This window comes from Propithecus coquereli, unplaced genomic scaffold (genome assembly GCF_000956105.1).
Source record: "Propithecus coquereli isolate 6110/MARCELLA unplaced genomic scaffold, Pcoq_1.0 Scaffold129, whole genome shotgun sequence".
NCBI lineage: Eukaryota > Metazoa > Chordata > Mammalia > Primates > Indriidae > Propithecus > Propithecus coquereli.
The window spans coordinates 557,899-575,322 of record NW_012137080.1 but is presented as its reverse complement, the minus strand read 5'-3'; the positions used below and the strand labels follow the sequence as shown (position 1 = coordinate 575,322).

Genomic DNA, 17,424 nt, shown 5'->3' with positions numbered 1-17,424 from the left:
TCATTATTTCATATACTTGTAATAGGTTGTATAAAATATAATTTTATTTTCTTTATCACTTTACTTGATACAATCATCATAAGTAGAAAATGGTTCCTATAGACTACTGGCTTCTCATAAACATTGACTTCTCATATGACATTTATTAATCTTCAGATTATGCTGTTAAAATATGGTTTTTACATACTTTTTCCTTTGTTGGAAATTCTTGGCCAGAATAAATTTATGTGAATTATTGGCTTTTACCAAAGGATTTGAACATCTCAGTATTATTAAAATTGGTCTATAAGTTGCTTTCTCTTCAGGCTGTACCAACACACACTGATATAGAACTTATGCAAATATCAGCTTCATATGAAAGCTCCTGAGTGTATTTGTACAGGAAGAGGGCTGTGTCCATCAACGTCACAGATTTCTCACTAATCAGTCAGAATGTATGCAGGAATCTAGTTTATTCAAATTACCATGTTGGCTACTTTTATGAGGAGAAGAAATAGATAGAATGTATAGTCTCTGTCATTAAGCTAAGTTACCATCCTATTGGGAAGACTAAACTTACTTCATTGAATTACTGTACTGGAAGCACTGTCCAAGTCAAGAGAGGGTGGGAAGGCAGGTTGAACTTGATAAGAAATACGGTAGTGATCCTTACCTTTAAGGAATCTGCCAGGTAGTTGATTGGAATCAATGGAGTGATAAATATTCCTTTATGGTTACCAAATGAGCTTACCGTAAATTTCATAAATTCACTATTTCACAAAATAGTGAACTTTCATTCTTCTTAGGTCGTCTTATTGATCTTGTGTAATTGAGGAAAGTTGCCCTAAAAAAGGTGGAATATGGCAAGTACTTGTTTTTAAATTATGTTACTACCATTACAAGGGCCTTCTTGGTATTATTTGAGATACTTTAGATAACCTGAGACTGTAGGGTTTGGAATCACTATTGGAGAGACAAATTCTGGGCCTCTGTAATCAGAAGATTTTGCTACCTTGAAAAACTGTCAGATGCTTAATGCGCATTCATGGTCGCTGAGGAAGATGTGGTGATTCTTCTAAAGCGAAAATTTTAACCCTTCTTTAACTTTAAAGGTTTCATTCCATAAAGAAGGTAAAGCTCTCAAGTTCCAAGATAGCCTAGTCAGGTATTGTTATGCACAGTGATGGGAGGGATGAAAAGAGTCAGAGGGCTGGTAAGGAAAAGGGGGAAAAAGGAGATCAGATTTAAAGGATCTATTCAACAGGCACAAGGTTCTTCACTTTGAGAATGAGATATGGTGGCATCATCTTTTTCTTGAATGGTGAAGAGGCTCTACAGTGACTAAAAAGTTAGTTTGAGGAAATATATTTTGCACCTTTACTATGCATATTCCTGGCTATGGGTCAGTCTTTCCATGAGCTGTGTCTCCCTTCTGAGAGGAACAAGATTATCCCATCAGAGTCAACCAGGAAGCAGATTCTGTTTACTGGATTGTGTATCAAAAATATGATTGATTTGCTTGCCATTCATTCACGTATGCATTTATTTGCCCAACAAATACTGACTGAATTCTCACTGTGTGTGCTCTTCTAGGAGCTAGGAATACTGAATACGATGTGGCAGACATATCCTCTCTACTGTCTTGAAGCCAGGAGAGAAATTAAACTAGTAATTGTCATAAGTCGTGCTGAGTAATGCTGGGGAAGTACAGAGTGGTATAGGTACAACTAGCAGGTGATCCTAATGTATTCCAGGGGGTCAGAAAATGGCTCCATGAAGATGTGCAGTTTAGCATGAGGAGGAAATATCCCAGAGAAGGACTGGGAAGCAGTATTCTGGACAGAGAGAATAACAAGTAATGAATGATAAAAGCAAAAGAAAGAGTAGCACTTTGAGGAAATAAATGTTCGGGATGGAAATAAACTCTCGGGATCCAAGAGTGGATTTTGAGAGGGTTAGTGGTTAGCATTGATGCTTGAATGGTAGGTAGGCCCTAGATCACGTGAGTCACTTTAAAGAGTTGGAACTTTATTGTAAGTGAAATAGGAATCAATTGGACGGTTTTCTGCAAGGAAAGTGTGCGGTCGATTTGTGTTTACTAAGGGGCACTCTGACTGCTGTGTGGAGAATGCATTTGAAGGAAGATGGAATTAAGTCAGCAAGTCTGGTTAGGACACTGCTGAAGTAATACAGGGAAGACAAAGTTCTGGATTGTTCTGCAGTTTTGACAATAGTAGTGGAAAGATGGGAAGGAATTGAGAGGAAAAGAGATAAATCAGCAGCTCTTGGGGTTGAGTTGATGTCAGATTGAGTAAGAGGAAGATCGAGGAATTATGTTGAAGTTCGACTTGGAAAACTTAGTGCTTAATGGTGCTGTGATAAGACATGAAGATTAAAAAAAGTTTGAGAAGTTAAATGATTTCCCTTAGGGATATGTCAAGGTCGAGATGCCCGGGAGTCATCTAAAGTGAGAATGTTTAATAAGCAGTCAGTGTATACAGAGACAGACTTCAGTAGAGATTTAATCTAGAAATATGGATTTGGGAGTCATCAGCGGATGGATGGTAATTGAAACAATTGGAAGAATGTGGATCATCCAGCGAAAATGAGAATAGAATCCCATGAACAAAGATAGTTAAGGGGAGAGTAAAAGAAAAGGAATCCACAAAGTTGATCGAGAAGAATTGGCCTGAACAGTGAGAAAACAAGCATGAGAGTGTGCTGATTTGGAAACCAAGAGCGAAGACTGATTGGGAGAGACGAAGCAGCCAGCAGTGCTATTTGCAGCTGTGAAGATCAGACAAGTTAAGGACGAAGAATTTAGGGACATGGATGAGAGTCACTAAATGGATGAGAGTCACTATACCGTTAGAGTCTAGAGGGCAAGTGCCTGTTTGCAATACTGTTATTTCCTTCCTTTTCCTTTGGAAATCAGATCACCTGGGCTGTGATCTGTGAATTAAGTGAAAGTTAAGAATACATGGACTCCTGGGGAGGACCTCTTCAGTCAAGTGCATGAGCTGCAGGAACATTCTTTGTGATCCTTTGGACCTGTTTTTGCTCACCTTTTGGTGCACAGCTTTGCTGATAGTAATATCGATTGCTTGGTTATAGAATGATGAAATACTATTTGATTCAGTTGCTGAAAAATTTTTATAAAAATCCAATGGAGAAACGAAAATGTGTTAATGCATAAGGATTAATTTTTATTATCCAAAACACCACAAGCGTTAATATTTCAGTCAAGAAAAATTTTACTTATATAAACGTGATGCTCTCAGAAACGTATTTTTGAATTTCTTTGAAGACAAAAAAGCATCTATAGAGTTTGAACATGCAATTTTTATCACCATTAAAAGATGTGAGTCTGAACTTTAGGACACTACGTGTTATTTGATGACTAATGAATACATCGCTATAGACAATCCTATGAGGTCCGTTTTTTTTTTTTTTTAAGAAATGAAAAAAAGTAATTCTTTTTTTTTTGTTGTTTGCCTTGCTTTGGTTTTTGAGGGACTCCATTTTTCTTCTTTTTTCTCTTTACCTTCAAGCTCTGGGTTTGAGCAATTATGTTCCTTAAGTCCAGTATTGTGAAGAATAGTAAAAAGATAGGGCACAATAAAGAGGGAATGGATATTATTATTGGTTTAAATGAGTAGCCCAAGTGCACACTTTCATGAGTCAATTCATTATCTTCAGTATCTTTAGGAAATTAAGGCAGTGTATTCTCGCCCTAATGTAACCCGCCATATGGTGGATTTCATATAGCGAGAATTTGACTTGCATTCCTTCAAAAGATGTATAGTCTTTTGAATTAATAAATAATAAAAGTACCCTTAGCAAACCATATCTTCTTCACCTGCCTTATTGTCATAATTAGTAATTGTGTAGCCCTTTAAACACACACAGAGTCATGTGTTGCTTAATGATGGGGATACATTCTGAGAAAATGTGGCATTGGGTGACTTTGTAGTTGTGCAAACATCACAGAGTGTACTTACACAAACCTAGATGGGGTCATCTGTTACACACCTAGGCTGTATGGTATAGCCTGTTGCTCCTAGGCTACAAACCTGTGCTGCATGTTACTGTCCTCAATACTGTAGGCAGTTGTAACACAATGGAATTTGTGTATTTAAACATGGAAAGACGCAGAAAAATATGATATTATAATGTTATGGGCTCACAGTTGTGTATGCAGACCAAACCTAAGTCTGAGTCATTATATGGCTCATGGCTATGTGTGTGTGTGTGTGTGTGTGTGTGTGTGTGTGTGTGTGTATCTCACTTGTTTCTCCTGTGTGGGCACATAGATGTGGTCATAGAGCTGCAACTCGGGACTCCCAGTCTCCCCCACCTGCCACACCACATTTCTAACATATTCTCCAAAGTGGACAAAAATCCCAGCCCCTGCCAGAGATTGAGTGTAATTAAAGATAACAAATTTTAAAAGTTTATGGACTCCGACACATCTGAGATTTTCTTGCATTCAGCCTTTGCCTAATTGGTGGGAATCACTAACTGGTAGAGGCACTTGGCTCTACAGAAAGTTTTGTGTGTGTCATTAATGCAACCTGCGAGATCCTGGTGACTTTGCAAAACTTGCTTCTTGAGAAAATTCAGATCACGTCTAAGGAAGGTCTTCACTCTTTGACCCGTTTATCTTGACCACTTACATTTCAAATTGCAATAAAGAGATGATTAAAATATTTAAAGAACTTTCTGTGCAGGTGCCAGTAATCGGGTGCTTTTTTGCCACAAAAAGGCAGAGGTGACACCCAAGTGTGCAGAAAGGAAAGAGGGGGGCTGCTGGGAACCCCGAGTCTGAAAACAATGCTTAATAAATACTCATAATGAAAAGGACACTATTAACACAAGCCTCTGTCATGGGATTGTGTAAAATTATGTCTGTCTAGCACCTGCTACATGCTTGGCTTTGCTCTTTTAAAAATATCTTATTGATTGTCATACCAACTCTGTGGGGAGGATTCTATTTTTTCACCCATTTTGTGAAAGAAACTAAGGCTAGAGAGGTTAAAGAACTTACCTAAGACACATAGTGCGTATGTGGCGGAGTTGGGACTCAAACTTGGAGGTCTAGCGCCAGCCCATTATTTCTGTAAATAAATTTCTCTCAGTAAAATCAGACAGAAATTTTACAGCATCTATAAAATCAGAAAATATTCATGTCTTTTGACCCAGTGTTTTCACTTGCAGTAATACTTTGTACACATTAACAAAGACACAGGTACGTATCGTGGAAGCGTTATCTCAATAGCAAAAAAATTTTAAAAAATGAATTCACCCAAACGTCCATCGATTGGGCAATGATTTAATCATGCCATATCCATCATCCTGGGAAATACTGTGCCTCTGAGATGAACTATGAGATAGAATAATGAATACTGACATGGAAAGAGAATGAAAATTAGATGAGAGAAAAAAGCCATTTACAAAATAATGGGTTTAATATAAGACCTTTATTTTTTGCAAAAATATTGATGATAATCAAGATGGAAGATGAAAGTAAGATTAGTGTTTACTGAGAGAAGAAAAATAATTGGTAGCATGTGTGCCATACTTTCGCTAATTACTATCATTGAGGTGTGAGATTACACGGTGCATGTATTCCCAGTGATACGCTCATTCATTTAACAGGTATTCATTGGAAGTCTGCCGCATACCAGGTGCTAGGTGCCGAGGATGTACATAGAACTTACATTCTTGTTAGGGAAGGTGGAGAATTAGCAAGTAAATAGATTAACAGTTGAATTTCGGTAAGCAAAGTCTATCACTTTTATAATAAGAACACTTTTTTAAGATTAAAAAAAAGAGGAGCCCATTATCAAAGAAAGGGGGAGGTGGGCTCTGAGAAGGTCTGCAGCCTTGCTTCTCACGGAGGATTGGTTGTGAGGTAAGAGGCTGGAAACCGAAATAAAGCCAATAGAATAAATCTAGTTTTCCATCCATAAATTTTGACAGTGCCCCAGGACTTGAGACATGACTTGGATAGTAAACAGAAAAAGAATATAAACTGCGGGAGGGTTTATTTATAAGTGTGTTTGGAATTTGTAGGGAGTCACATCTGATGATTTGGTGTTCATTACCACAGATAGATCCTGCCCTACCTGTGCTTTTCTAACCTGAGTCCCCTGAAGGCAGAATTAAACATTTAATAATCTCTTATATCTAAGTATAGTTGGACAGGGTCCCTTATAGGAACAGTAAGTATCTCCAGGCTAGATTGCTATAAATTTCATACCACTTTCCCTGCAAGCTTCCTCTAAGTTACCTCGGTGGTTAAGGAACGCTTGATCTTGCCAATTCTGTGTGCCACAAAGTTCGCATTTTCCTAGCTTTGCTTTTTCCGGAGCTGGACCCAGATAACAAGCAATTATTTCTTGTTGGGACAATACAATTAGGAAATAAAAAGAACTTTAAAAATAAAAAATAAATGATCCTTAAATATGCGTGTATGTGTGCTTATGGATGGATTTTTTAAAAAAAGTTCATTTTCCATGTGCCATCCACCAAGAATATTTGAAGTTTCCATTCTGTTTTGTGTACACACACACACACACACACACACACATCTATGGCTATCCAAGTGTATGTATACATGGTATTGTAATATATGTATTCCTTCTTATAATGCAGGTCAGAATAAATTTAGAAACCATCAGTTATATTTTCTATATCAACGTTTAAAACAAAAATCAACAAAGCAAAAATAAAATTAAAAAAATAATAATAGAGTTGTAGTTATTTGCTTGTCAGGCAAGGGAGAGCCCATGTCGCTTAAGAAATGAGTTCAGTGGGTCTCCCTAAGCTGAAAGCAGAAGTGCTGGAAGAAAATAGAGAAATCATTTCATATGAGGAGAATATTCTAGGCAATATTCTAGATTATTAAATTCTGTTTAGTCAAGAAGTGGATTGTAGAATTTCCCATACATAGAATTGGCCATTTTTCTATTTTAGGACACAAACATGGAGACACAATTTTCAAAGAGGTCAAAGAATATGTCTGTTGGGCTCAGGGTCATTTAGCAGATACTTTGGTGTGCACAGGCTTGGGACTTGGCACATTTTTTTCCTTTAACCCTCAAAAGAGAACTACATAATAAAAAATACATGGGATCTTTCAGTTTGTGAAGTACATTAGCCCAGTCCCCCTGCTAGTTGTGTGCTATGAAGATGCTTGTTCTACAGCTGAGGAAATGACAGCTCACAGGTTGAGTAACTTCACAGATTCCACAAACATTTATTGAAAAACTATGCCTTGGACTTTCATTCTCCAAGTGGGCTTCAAAACGGGCTTGCTGGTTTTCATTTCTTTGCTTTCCCTGAAAGCAGAAACTAAATATTTTATTGCTTACTTAAGAAATAGAGAGTTCCTAAATGACCAGTATAGGATTGGATACAAAGTTCTTGCACATAACTTTCTGACTCTAAAACCTACATTCAGGGCGCGGTGGCTCACGCCTGTAATCCTAGCTCTCTGGGAGGCCGAGGCGGGCGGATTGTTTGAGCTCAGGAGTTCGAAACCAGCCTGAGCAAGAGCGAGACCCTGTCTCTACTAAAAATTAGAAAGAAATTAATTGGACAACTAAAAATATACAGAAAAAATTAGCCGGGCATGGTGGCGCATGCCTGTAGTCCCAGCTACTCGGGAGGCTGAGGCAGGAGGATCGCTTGAGCCCAGGAGTTTGAGGTTGCTGTGAGCTAGGATGACGCCACAGCACTCTAGCCCGGGCAACACAGTGAGACTCCATCTCAAAAAAAAAAAAAAACAAACCTACATTCACATATGAGCAAAGAGCATTGCTGTCATACGAACCAACCCAGGTCACCTGGGTCTGTATTTCAGACTCTTACTCTGCCTTGCTGCTTCTGTGTCTTACTGCGTTTTCTATATCCAAATACTTCTTGAAATTACATACAAATGAAAAAAATACTCAAAATGATTTTTAAGAAGTTAGATTGCCTTTTTGCAGCATCAAAAGTTTCAATAACAGGATTTATGTACAAAAAAAGAAGCACATTAGAGCCTCTGAAATGTCATCTGATTTATAGAGTTTAAGTTCATAGATTAATTTTTAGAGCCATATCTATATAAAATAAAATCATGCTCTGTGCAATGTGCCTACTTACACCGATTCTCAGCCCACCGGTGTTACAAAATATTATTTCAATCTTCTTTATAGAACTCCTAAATAAAATGAACAGCAAATAAAGCACACAAAGCATTGACCATCATGTTGCTATCTCTTTATCCCTTCTCTGCTTGCTTGCTCCAGGTGGGAGAGTTCAGAGCACACGCTGCCGAGTGGACAGCCAACGTCACCGCAGAATTCAAAGAAACCAGGAGGCGGCTGAGCGTGGAGATCTACGACAAGTTCCAGCGTGCCACCTCCATTAAGCGGAAGCTCTCGGCAGAACTGGCTGGCAACCATAATCAGGAGCTGACTCCTTGCAGGAGGACCCTGTCAGTGAACCACCTGACCAGCGAGAGGGATGTCTTGCCTCCCTTACTGAAGACTGAAAGTATCTATCTGAATGGTTTGACACCACACTGTGCTGGCGAAGAGATTGCTGTGATTGAGAACATTAAATAGCCCTCTCTTTGAAGAGCCTTAGGCGTGGCATAGCCATAGGTGAGGACTTCTATATGCTCTTTATGACTGTTGCTGGTAGCATTTTAAAAATTGTGCATGAGCTCAAAAGGGGGAAAAAATAAATAAATACACCCATCATGGTCATCTACCATCAAGAAAATTTGGAATTCTGAGCCAGCACTGTCTTTCCAATGATGCTTGTTGAACGGTCCACTTTCTTTGACCGGTGGAATGACAAGCAGTGTCTGATGCCTTTTTGCGCCCAGACTGTTTTCCTCCCTCTTTCCCTAATGTGCCATAAGGCCTCAGAATGAATTATTAAATATCATTGTTGTCGGTAATAATGTAGCTTTGAGGGATCAGCCCTTAACTTTTCAGGGTCTACCTAACTGAGCCTAGAGACGGACCGTTTATGGATGACAACATTTCTTTTTGTAAATGGCAAGAAATTCTTATGCAGCCTTTTACCTAAGAAATTTTCTGTCAGTGCCTTATCTTATGAAGAAACAGAACCTCTCTAGCTAATGTGTGGTTTCTCCTTCCCCGCCCCCACCCCTAGGCTCACCTCTGCAGCCTTTTACCCCAGGTCTCCCGTTTGAATACCATACCTTGCTGGAAACGTGTGTAAAAATGACTGATGCGATGATGCCCGAAGAAGGAATAGATGCCAAAATTAAATGATGGACGTTGAAGCAACACTCAGCGTTGCCTAGCGTTAAAGGCACTGCAGAGAAATGAGGTGTAAAGATGTCCCCTCTGAGTATTTATTTGACTCAGGTACCCACGGTACACATATACAATGTAATTATGACCAGGCTGGTAACTTTGGCTGCTCCAAACACTCCCCTTTTTCCTGGCAGTATTTGGAATTAATCACTTATTAACTATACATTTTTAAAGGCGGAAAAGAAGAAAATCCATATATATATATAAAGGATCTGACGGAAGACAACGGTTAAAAATGGGTATTACTGGAGGTGATTTAAAATAGTGGGTGTGAATTACCAATCTGATGAAAAGCAAACAGCAAAACAATATGTTACGAATATTTGCTAATAAACATTACACTGCCAGCATCTATTTGCTTTCTGATGTATGAAAGGCTTATGTAATTTTCTTTCCTTGGTTCGCTTTTGCCAGATGAGGGGAGGAGACACAGCAGTGAGTGAAGGGCACAGTCCTAGCCTTCCGTGGGTGACTTTAGCAGCTGTGACTGGCTGTGAGAGCAGAAGTTGAAATTGGGATCACTGTGACTTTGCGCATGGAAAAAAAATGCAGATTGCAGGCATAATTCATCTCTGACATTAGAGAAAAAGCTGTTATAGCACAATTTAAATCTTGAGAGTTTTTTTTTTTTTTTTTTTTTTAGATAGAAAAGGCTGATTATCCTGTTTAGTTTAATTTTGTATCTTGTAATTCTTTGGATGTTTCCAAGATTCCAAAAGTTCAGTAAATGCATCCCTTAAATTCCTACCCTTTCCTTTATTTTCATACTTTACATCTGCTGTACATTGTATATATAATTTTTAAAATGTAGAAAGAAAATAATTTCCATAAATATAATTGCAAAACTGATTTCTTTTACTTTTTGTTTGGTGGGGAAGCTGTATCTGAATAAGTGGCATTCAGATTAGGGTCTTAAAAAATAAACCCAGGATGTTTAAAAAGAAACAAACTAAGAGATGCTTATTTTCCAAAATTTAAATTTAAGCCAGAAATGTAAATATTCAGTTAACTTGTTAAAGGTACTTTTATAAACTTAAAAAAATTCTAACCAAAATCTTAGAAAGTCAGGCTCTTTTAGAAAGAAAGCTACACCCATTTCCTCAATAACTGTTCTGAAAATTCATATGGTGGAATGCACCATGTATAAACTGTGAATTGTATTGACAAATAAAGTTTGTAATTAAAGTCAGCGTTTTCTGAGTCTCCTGCTTGCTGCTGAGAATTTCTATCAGCTGTAGCTAAGTAGAACTCCAGGATATCACTTTTCATGCCGGGTTGTTTGTGGCTTCTTCATTCACAATATTCAAGAAATGTTTTTGATGCATTGCTGCTACCCTTGCTGAATACATGCAGAGTGTTTTTCTTGGTGTGGCTGTTAATCAAAACTGAATATACTGAAATTTGTCTTTCAAATAAGATATTGGAAATAGCATATAAATTCAAGATTGTTCCTGTTGCATTGTGATATATTTATATCCTATTTTATTAATGTTGGACCTTGTCTTGACACTGAAGTAGTCTGAATGTCGAACACAGGCAGCTGAATGTATTTTGTAAGAAAAAGACAAACATCCTAGTAGTACTGAAGCCTGAAGAAGGAGTTGCCATCCAGTATTTTAGATCTTAAATATTTGGACTATTTATCTTGTCTGTATCCTACATAAATGTATTGATTCATTCCTAAACAACTCGATGCTCAGTCAATATCCTAAAGCTGCTCCCTTACATTATCCTTAGGATTGGGGAAATGTAAGAAAAATGTGTATTACATCACTGGATATCACTTTCGCTTCCTCAAGCTTTATTCTGTTTACTTCTTGCAGAGAGAATATTGCTAAGGATTCTGACATAGTCTGGGATTTTCTAGCGAGTTTATTTTTCCATTAGACCATTTATAACAGTGAGTAGTTTTGCCTTGAAAGATATTTGAAGAAAAAAAAAAGCCATATTAAGTGCTAGAACCAGAAAAGGTCAGGAACTCCTTAATTTTATTCCTAGACAAAGATTCTAGACAATGCTCTCTATTCATTTTAAAGCTGCTGAATATAGAAGTGATTATTTTGGAGTTTATTTCTTATGTGAATCTATGTACTTTGCTTCATAGTTCATGTCACGTACCTTTTTTCCCCAATAATACTTCATTTTTGCAATACAGGAAAAAGTAAAACTTCTGAAGCCATGAGGGAATTGAAAAATGTTCACCTTGGCCTTCAAAAAAAGGAAACAGAATGTAGGGCTCTGTTTCTTTCTGAGATTCTAAGGAACACGTGACATATAAGAACAAATCCCACCTAACTCCGTGTTAAAAATCGGTAGAATTCTTTGATTCTTAGGGCTAGAAGTTCAAAGAGACCTAAGGGAAATTTTAGATGGAATACCAAAAAACAGATTTAGACATTCTGAAGACTTGAGATAGCTATTCATGCCTAAGAACTAGAGGTCTAGGTCAGCTTTTGTTTTTGTTTTTCTTTCTTTTATTTTAAATTTTTGCTGTTCTAGTAAAAAAAAAAAATGGTTTTTCTGATTTGCATTTCTTATTAAAATATGAGTATAAATTTGTTTTTATATAAAGTAAAAACATCTCTATTTGAATATGCATAACTTTATTAAAATTAATATGTGATTTTTGCTTTAGCAGGAGTTTACTTACATGTCCCTTTATAGTGAAATTCACTGGCCTTGCACTGCTCATATGGCAGCTCCAAGACAGCATGGAGCAACCTGGTTACTTTTGATAGACGCTTTTGAGAGTAACTTATTGTCATTATCTTAATAAGGGAAAAGCTTTATAAGTTCCACCTGCTTTGTTCATCTACCACCCCATACCCTGCCATCTCAAAGGTTTATCTCTTTTAGTCCATACATGATAAGTCCCCACTCAACTACCCCTTCCTGAAAGACAGATATTGGTTTCAAGGACCAGGAGTTTTAATTCTGCTCTTTTGTTTTGACTCAACGCTGTTTGTTCACTACACCCCAGCTTTTACTAATTTCTTATACTCATAAAACCATTTATTATTTTCCTAGTATTTGCTTTGCGAAATATTTTCATTCTATTATTCTTGTCTCAATTTACAACTATTTTTTTTCTTTTGATCTGGCATTCCTTTCCAAAGTATTTCTGTATATTCACCAAAAACTCACCGCCTTAGTTTTACTCTGTTTATTTTGTACTCTTAAACTTGGATTTGTCTCTGAACTCCAGACCCATCTAGCTAACTCACATTGGGTATTTCCAATTCTGCAAAGTACTTCAACACATCCGAGATTCTTTTCATTTTTTCCCAGGCCTGGCCTTCCTCTGGTGTCGTCTATTTCAGTGAATGGCACCACTCTCTATCTGGCTTGGCAAGTCATCCTGGATGTCTTCTTCTCTTCCTCAACTCCATATTGACCTATGACCAAACTCTATCAACTTGTATGCTGAATATGTCTTGAATTTATACACAGCCATTACCTTAATCCAAGACACCACCATCTTCCCCTTCTACTAACAGCTTTTGTACCATTCTTTGCTCCTGTCATTGATGGTAGAGTGGTCTTTTTAATATGCAAATCTCATCATATCACCGTCCAGTTTAAATCCATTATTTATCTTTCATATTTTAGATATAAGATCAGAATCCTTCAAATGGTCTACAAAGCCTTCTTTTGGTCTACCTAATGCAGCCCTCTCTAGACTCATTTGTATCATTCTCTACCTTTCTGTATCTCAGACCCACTAGATTTTTCTGTCACGAGATTGTGTGGATGTTGTTCCCTTTGACTGGGATGCTCACTCTCTTTGTATTCCTCAACATTTTTCACCTAACAAACTCCTACTCATCCTTCAAAACCAAGCTCAAGTATCACTTTCTCTGACAAGCCTCTTTTAACACCAATTCTGATACCTTTGTAATATATTCTATAAAACCCTGTTCTTTTCCTTCAGTTTATGATTAGATATTCATCACTATTCTTTTTGATTATTGTCTATTTTGTTTGATTAGTGATCTGTTTGTATCACTAGAATGTAATTAATTTATTTTAGCTTATTATTTTATTCCCAAATACTATCAAAGTGCATATAGTAGGTGCTCAAAAGATACATGATCAATGAATGAATGAAGATAAAAACAGGGATTCAACTTCCATAATCATCTGAAGTATCCTTGTGCATAAGTATCCCAAATTTTCTTATCTCTGCAAACATTTAACTGTCCTCTGCTATTACTACTAACTAGTAAATGTAATACAAACAGCAGTTATTTTTTCTATTAACTGACAAGTTGCTACTAGTTACTAATTATGTTTATATTAAAAAATCAAAGCCAGTTCTTCAACTAGAGTGGCTTGCAGTTTATTTGTCATTATACAAACTTTCTCCTCATAAGCAAAGGTTTTATTATTTTTATTTCCAAATTCTGACTCACAATAGATACTATCAAAGCTTTGCAAGTATAATTTAATCTTGAAAATTTGTTTAGAAAATAACTTCAAAACATATTGCTAATACTAGTAAATAGATGCCTTTTATTAGTAGAAAGCTAAATGCACATTCATTATCCTTGCCAAATAAAATTCAGCTTTTTCATGCTTAAAATTATAATCGGTCTGGGAAGGAATCCATTATTTGGCACGTTTGAACTGTATCCAATAGAGAATAAGTTACTTGGTATAATTTAAAAATTAACTCATAGAATAAATATTATTTTTTATTCAGTCGATGCCTGATTTTTGTAGATGGTATCCCTTTTACACTATACAGCTAATAGTATAGATGATTTATGATTTATAGATAGATGATTTTATCATACTATCTACTTCATTTAAAACATTTTAGACTTTTAAATATTATTCACATTAGACCACATGTTTCTGGGTTTTTATTAAAGATTTTTGAACATGCATCACTAAGTGACATTGTTCCAGATTCAAATTTTATCATTGTTAAAGAATTTGGGGACCGGGAAGATACAGACTGTTCAAGGACCCTGGAGGCGGGAGGGGAGAAGGGCAGAAGGAAAGAAGGACTAGGAGTGGAAAATTACTAAGTTAGAATGGAGAAAAGTGTCTCAACCCAGGCCCCCAGTAAGGTTTCCAAATGTAGGCTCATTGGCCTGAGTTCTTGACGGCAGCTCCTTCCAGAAAGCTACAGTACATGGCTGTGCACCACGTCTGGTGTGGGGAGGCAGCTTCCCCCATGAGTCCTGCTAGGCAAAGCCTTGAGATTGCCTACGGTTAGGCCTGAAAGATCACACACAGGATTTTGGCCTGGAGCCATACTCCTCAGAAGGAGCTGTGATATTTTTCTGAGACGTTTGGATTTGTCTGTCAGTGGAAAGTCATTTCAGACTTTAACATAGGGAATGATGTGAATGGATCTGTACTTTTAGAACAGTCCCCCGGGCAGTGGTGTGGAATTGATGCTGAGGGGATGGAGATGAGAAGTCAGAGGAATCCTGCAGTGGTCCCTGGGAGAGGGATCAGGCCTGAACCAGGGGAGGGTGCTGGGCAGATACTGGTGCCTTCAACTCAGGTTAGGAATATGGGTCGAAGGGAAAGGAGGGGAAGGCTTGAGGGTGCCACTGATGTTTTCATTTAAGGTGCCTACGGAATCACCAACGTGAAAACCCTCCATGGGCAGTTGGAATACTCAAGTGAGCTCAGGTCAGAGATCCCAGGTAGAGAAACAAATATAGGAATCACTGACATTAGAAAAGCTTCACATTATTAATGGGAAGTTGAAGTCACCACAGACAATGCTGTTAAATAAAAAAGCCCCTTCTAAATATTAACTCAGTCTTGAATGATATATGTAGGTTAGGTATATTTTATTTTCAATCAAAAAACACTTTCATGTGAATTAAATAAGAAGGTCTTAGAACACTTGCAACTTAAACATTAATCAAGCATTCCTTATAGGCTGGCGGTATAGTAATTACTGTGTACATTTTCTTTAGGGTAAACAGTTTTCATCAGCAAAACATATAAAGTGTGTATTTTTTTAGCCCTGCTTACACTATTTCATTTGGTTCTATTTTGTGAATTTATTGTGTTTCATTTTTTAATTGACAATAATTGTACATATTCATGGGGTACATAGTGATGTTTTGATACATATATAGTGATTAGATAAGGGTAATTAGTATATCCATCATCTCAAATGTTTATCATTTCTTTGTGTTGGGAACATTCAACGTCCTCCTTGTAGCTATTTGAAACTATATATTATTGTTAACTCTAGTCATCCTACAGTGGTAAAGAACACTAGAATTTATGCCTCCTATCTAGCTGTAATTTTGTGTCCTTTAACAAATCTCTCTGTATCTCTGCCTTCCCCCTACCCTTCCCAGCATCTATTAATTTTAACATATGTTCCCAAAACATCTTCTCTTCTTGAAAAAGAGAAATATCACTAACTCTTGCATTAAACTAGAAAAACATCAATGGAAATATACACGACAAAGTCGGTGGACTCTATTGCTGCCTGAGCCAGATTGCCTTTCCTGAGCTGATGGCCCCATTACCGGCTGCTCTGAGTGTTGGATGCTAGTAATTCACAGCTGCCGCCTTTTCTGGAGAGCACCCTCTCCAGAGGGTACACTAGAAGCCACCTCAATGGGAGGTTACGCAACCCCAGCCCCACCCCAACACGGGTGACCTGTAGCCAATAATTGCCATGATGATAACAAAAGGAAAACATGTTTGCCTTAGGGTGGCACTAATTCTGTGCTATGCCTTACACACCAGAGCTCTCTGTGCCACCAGGCTGCAGCTGGACTCTAGCTGAGGCCATATCCTTGCTCATAGCCTCCTCTGCCCTCTCCTGTTGCCCTTACCCCCTTTCTCTTGAGTGCATGCCCCCAAATATCTCACACGCCCGAATCCCTGTCTCAAGAGCTGTTTTGAAGACAACTATAGAAGCTATTTACTGGAACAGAAGGTCAGGTCCAGGGTGAAAGAAATAAACATTTTTTTATTACAGAGGTGATGACTCTGAGTTACTTATGTGGCTCTTAGTTTCTGGGCAACCAAAGTGAAAACATTTATCAGTGACTTCGTTCTCATTGGCCACAATGAGAAAATATATCCATGTCTCATGTAAATAAAGCCATTTCATGACTGAATTCTTACAATAAAAATTCTATGCAGGGCTTCACATAGGTAACAGAGAGCAATGATGTAGAAAATGCCCACAATGGACCCACAAAAACTATTAGAGTGGGTTCCATGACTGTTCCTATATTAGTTCTACATAGATGATAATGATATTGCACCAATTCAGCTTAGTGAAAGCATTTCTTCTGCATGGGCCAAAATAATATGATTCGAGTACACATCTTTCTGATATCTGCCTTTGTAAAGTCCTGAATTTCTACAGCAGTGTTTTACAAACTTCAATGTCTTCAAAAATAGCTCTAAAGTTGGTTTAAAAATGCAAATTTCTGAGTTATATCACTAGAGAAGGGCAAAATCACCCCAAGTTGGGCACGACTGAACTTAATAATTGTATATGCTGTAATGAAGAGTTCAGCATCGTCAATCAAGAGGAAGTTACGTGTTCCAGGAGAAAAAACAGGTGACTACTTAATTAAACACATGCAGTTGAGAAATACTCACAAACTTAGGAATATTTTTAGAGAATTGGTTCAGACCCAAAATTTGTTGAAAGTAAGGGAGTGCAGTCGATGAATGGGGGGAGCTAGGTAAGTTCCCTGCAGTTTCTTCTTGACTCAGTTAAGTGCTAAACAGAGAGCTCCCTTAATTAGATTTAGATCGAGTGGTGGAATTAAAGCCATTTTTGATGCTGTGGTCCAAAATTCTTACATTGCTTCATCTTGGGCAACCATTATAACCAAGGGAAGTGGTCGGAGACTAAGCAATTCCATCTGCTATGCTTGCCACAAGCCTGCATTAGCTAGATCTGCATTTTGGAGTTAAAGGGTCTGGGAGTAAATTTTTCTTAAAGCATTTTTACCCAGAGAGTCATGTAATTCCTCTTTGAGCCTTTCCACACGTGTTCTCTGAGGCAGCCTGCTGCAATAGTGTAGTCTCCCTGAAAAGGTCTTAATCTCATCTGAATTTAAGTAGCAATTTCCTTCAGCAAAATGAGGCTCTTTGA

General features: G+C 37.6%; 1 protein-coding gene across 1 annotated transcript in view; it reads left to right on the top strand.

The window, feature by feature from the left end:
* The window catches only part of KCNK2 (potassium channel, two pore domain subfamily K, member 2), a 275,176-nt gene extending 266,466 nt beyond the window's left edge, over positions 1-8,710 (top strand). The window contains exons 9-10 of the mRNA XM_012638318.1: positions 6,988-7,001; positions 8,277-8,710. Coding sequence (XP_012493772.1) covers positions 6,988-7,001; positions 8,277-8,594 — 332 coding nt within the window. The 3' untranslated portion in view covers positions 8,595-8,710. The remainder of the gene's footprint in view (positions 1-6,987; positions 7,002-8,276) is intronic.
* The last annotated feature ends 8,714 nt before the right edge of the window (positions 8,711-17,424 follow it).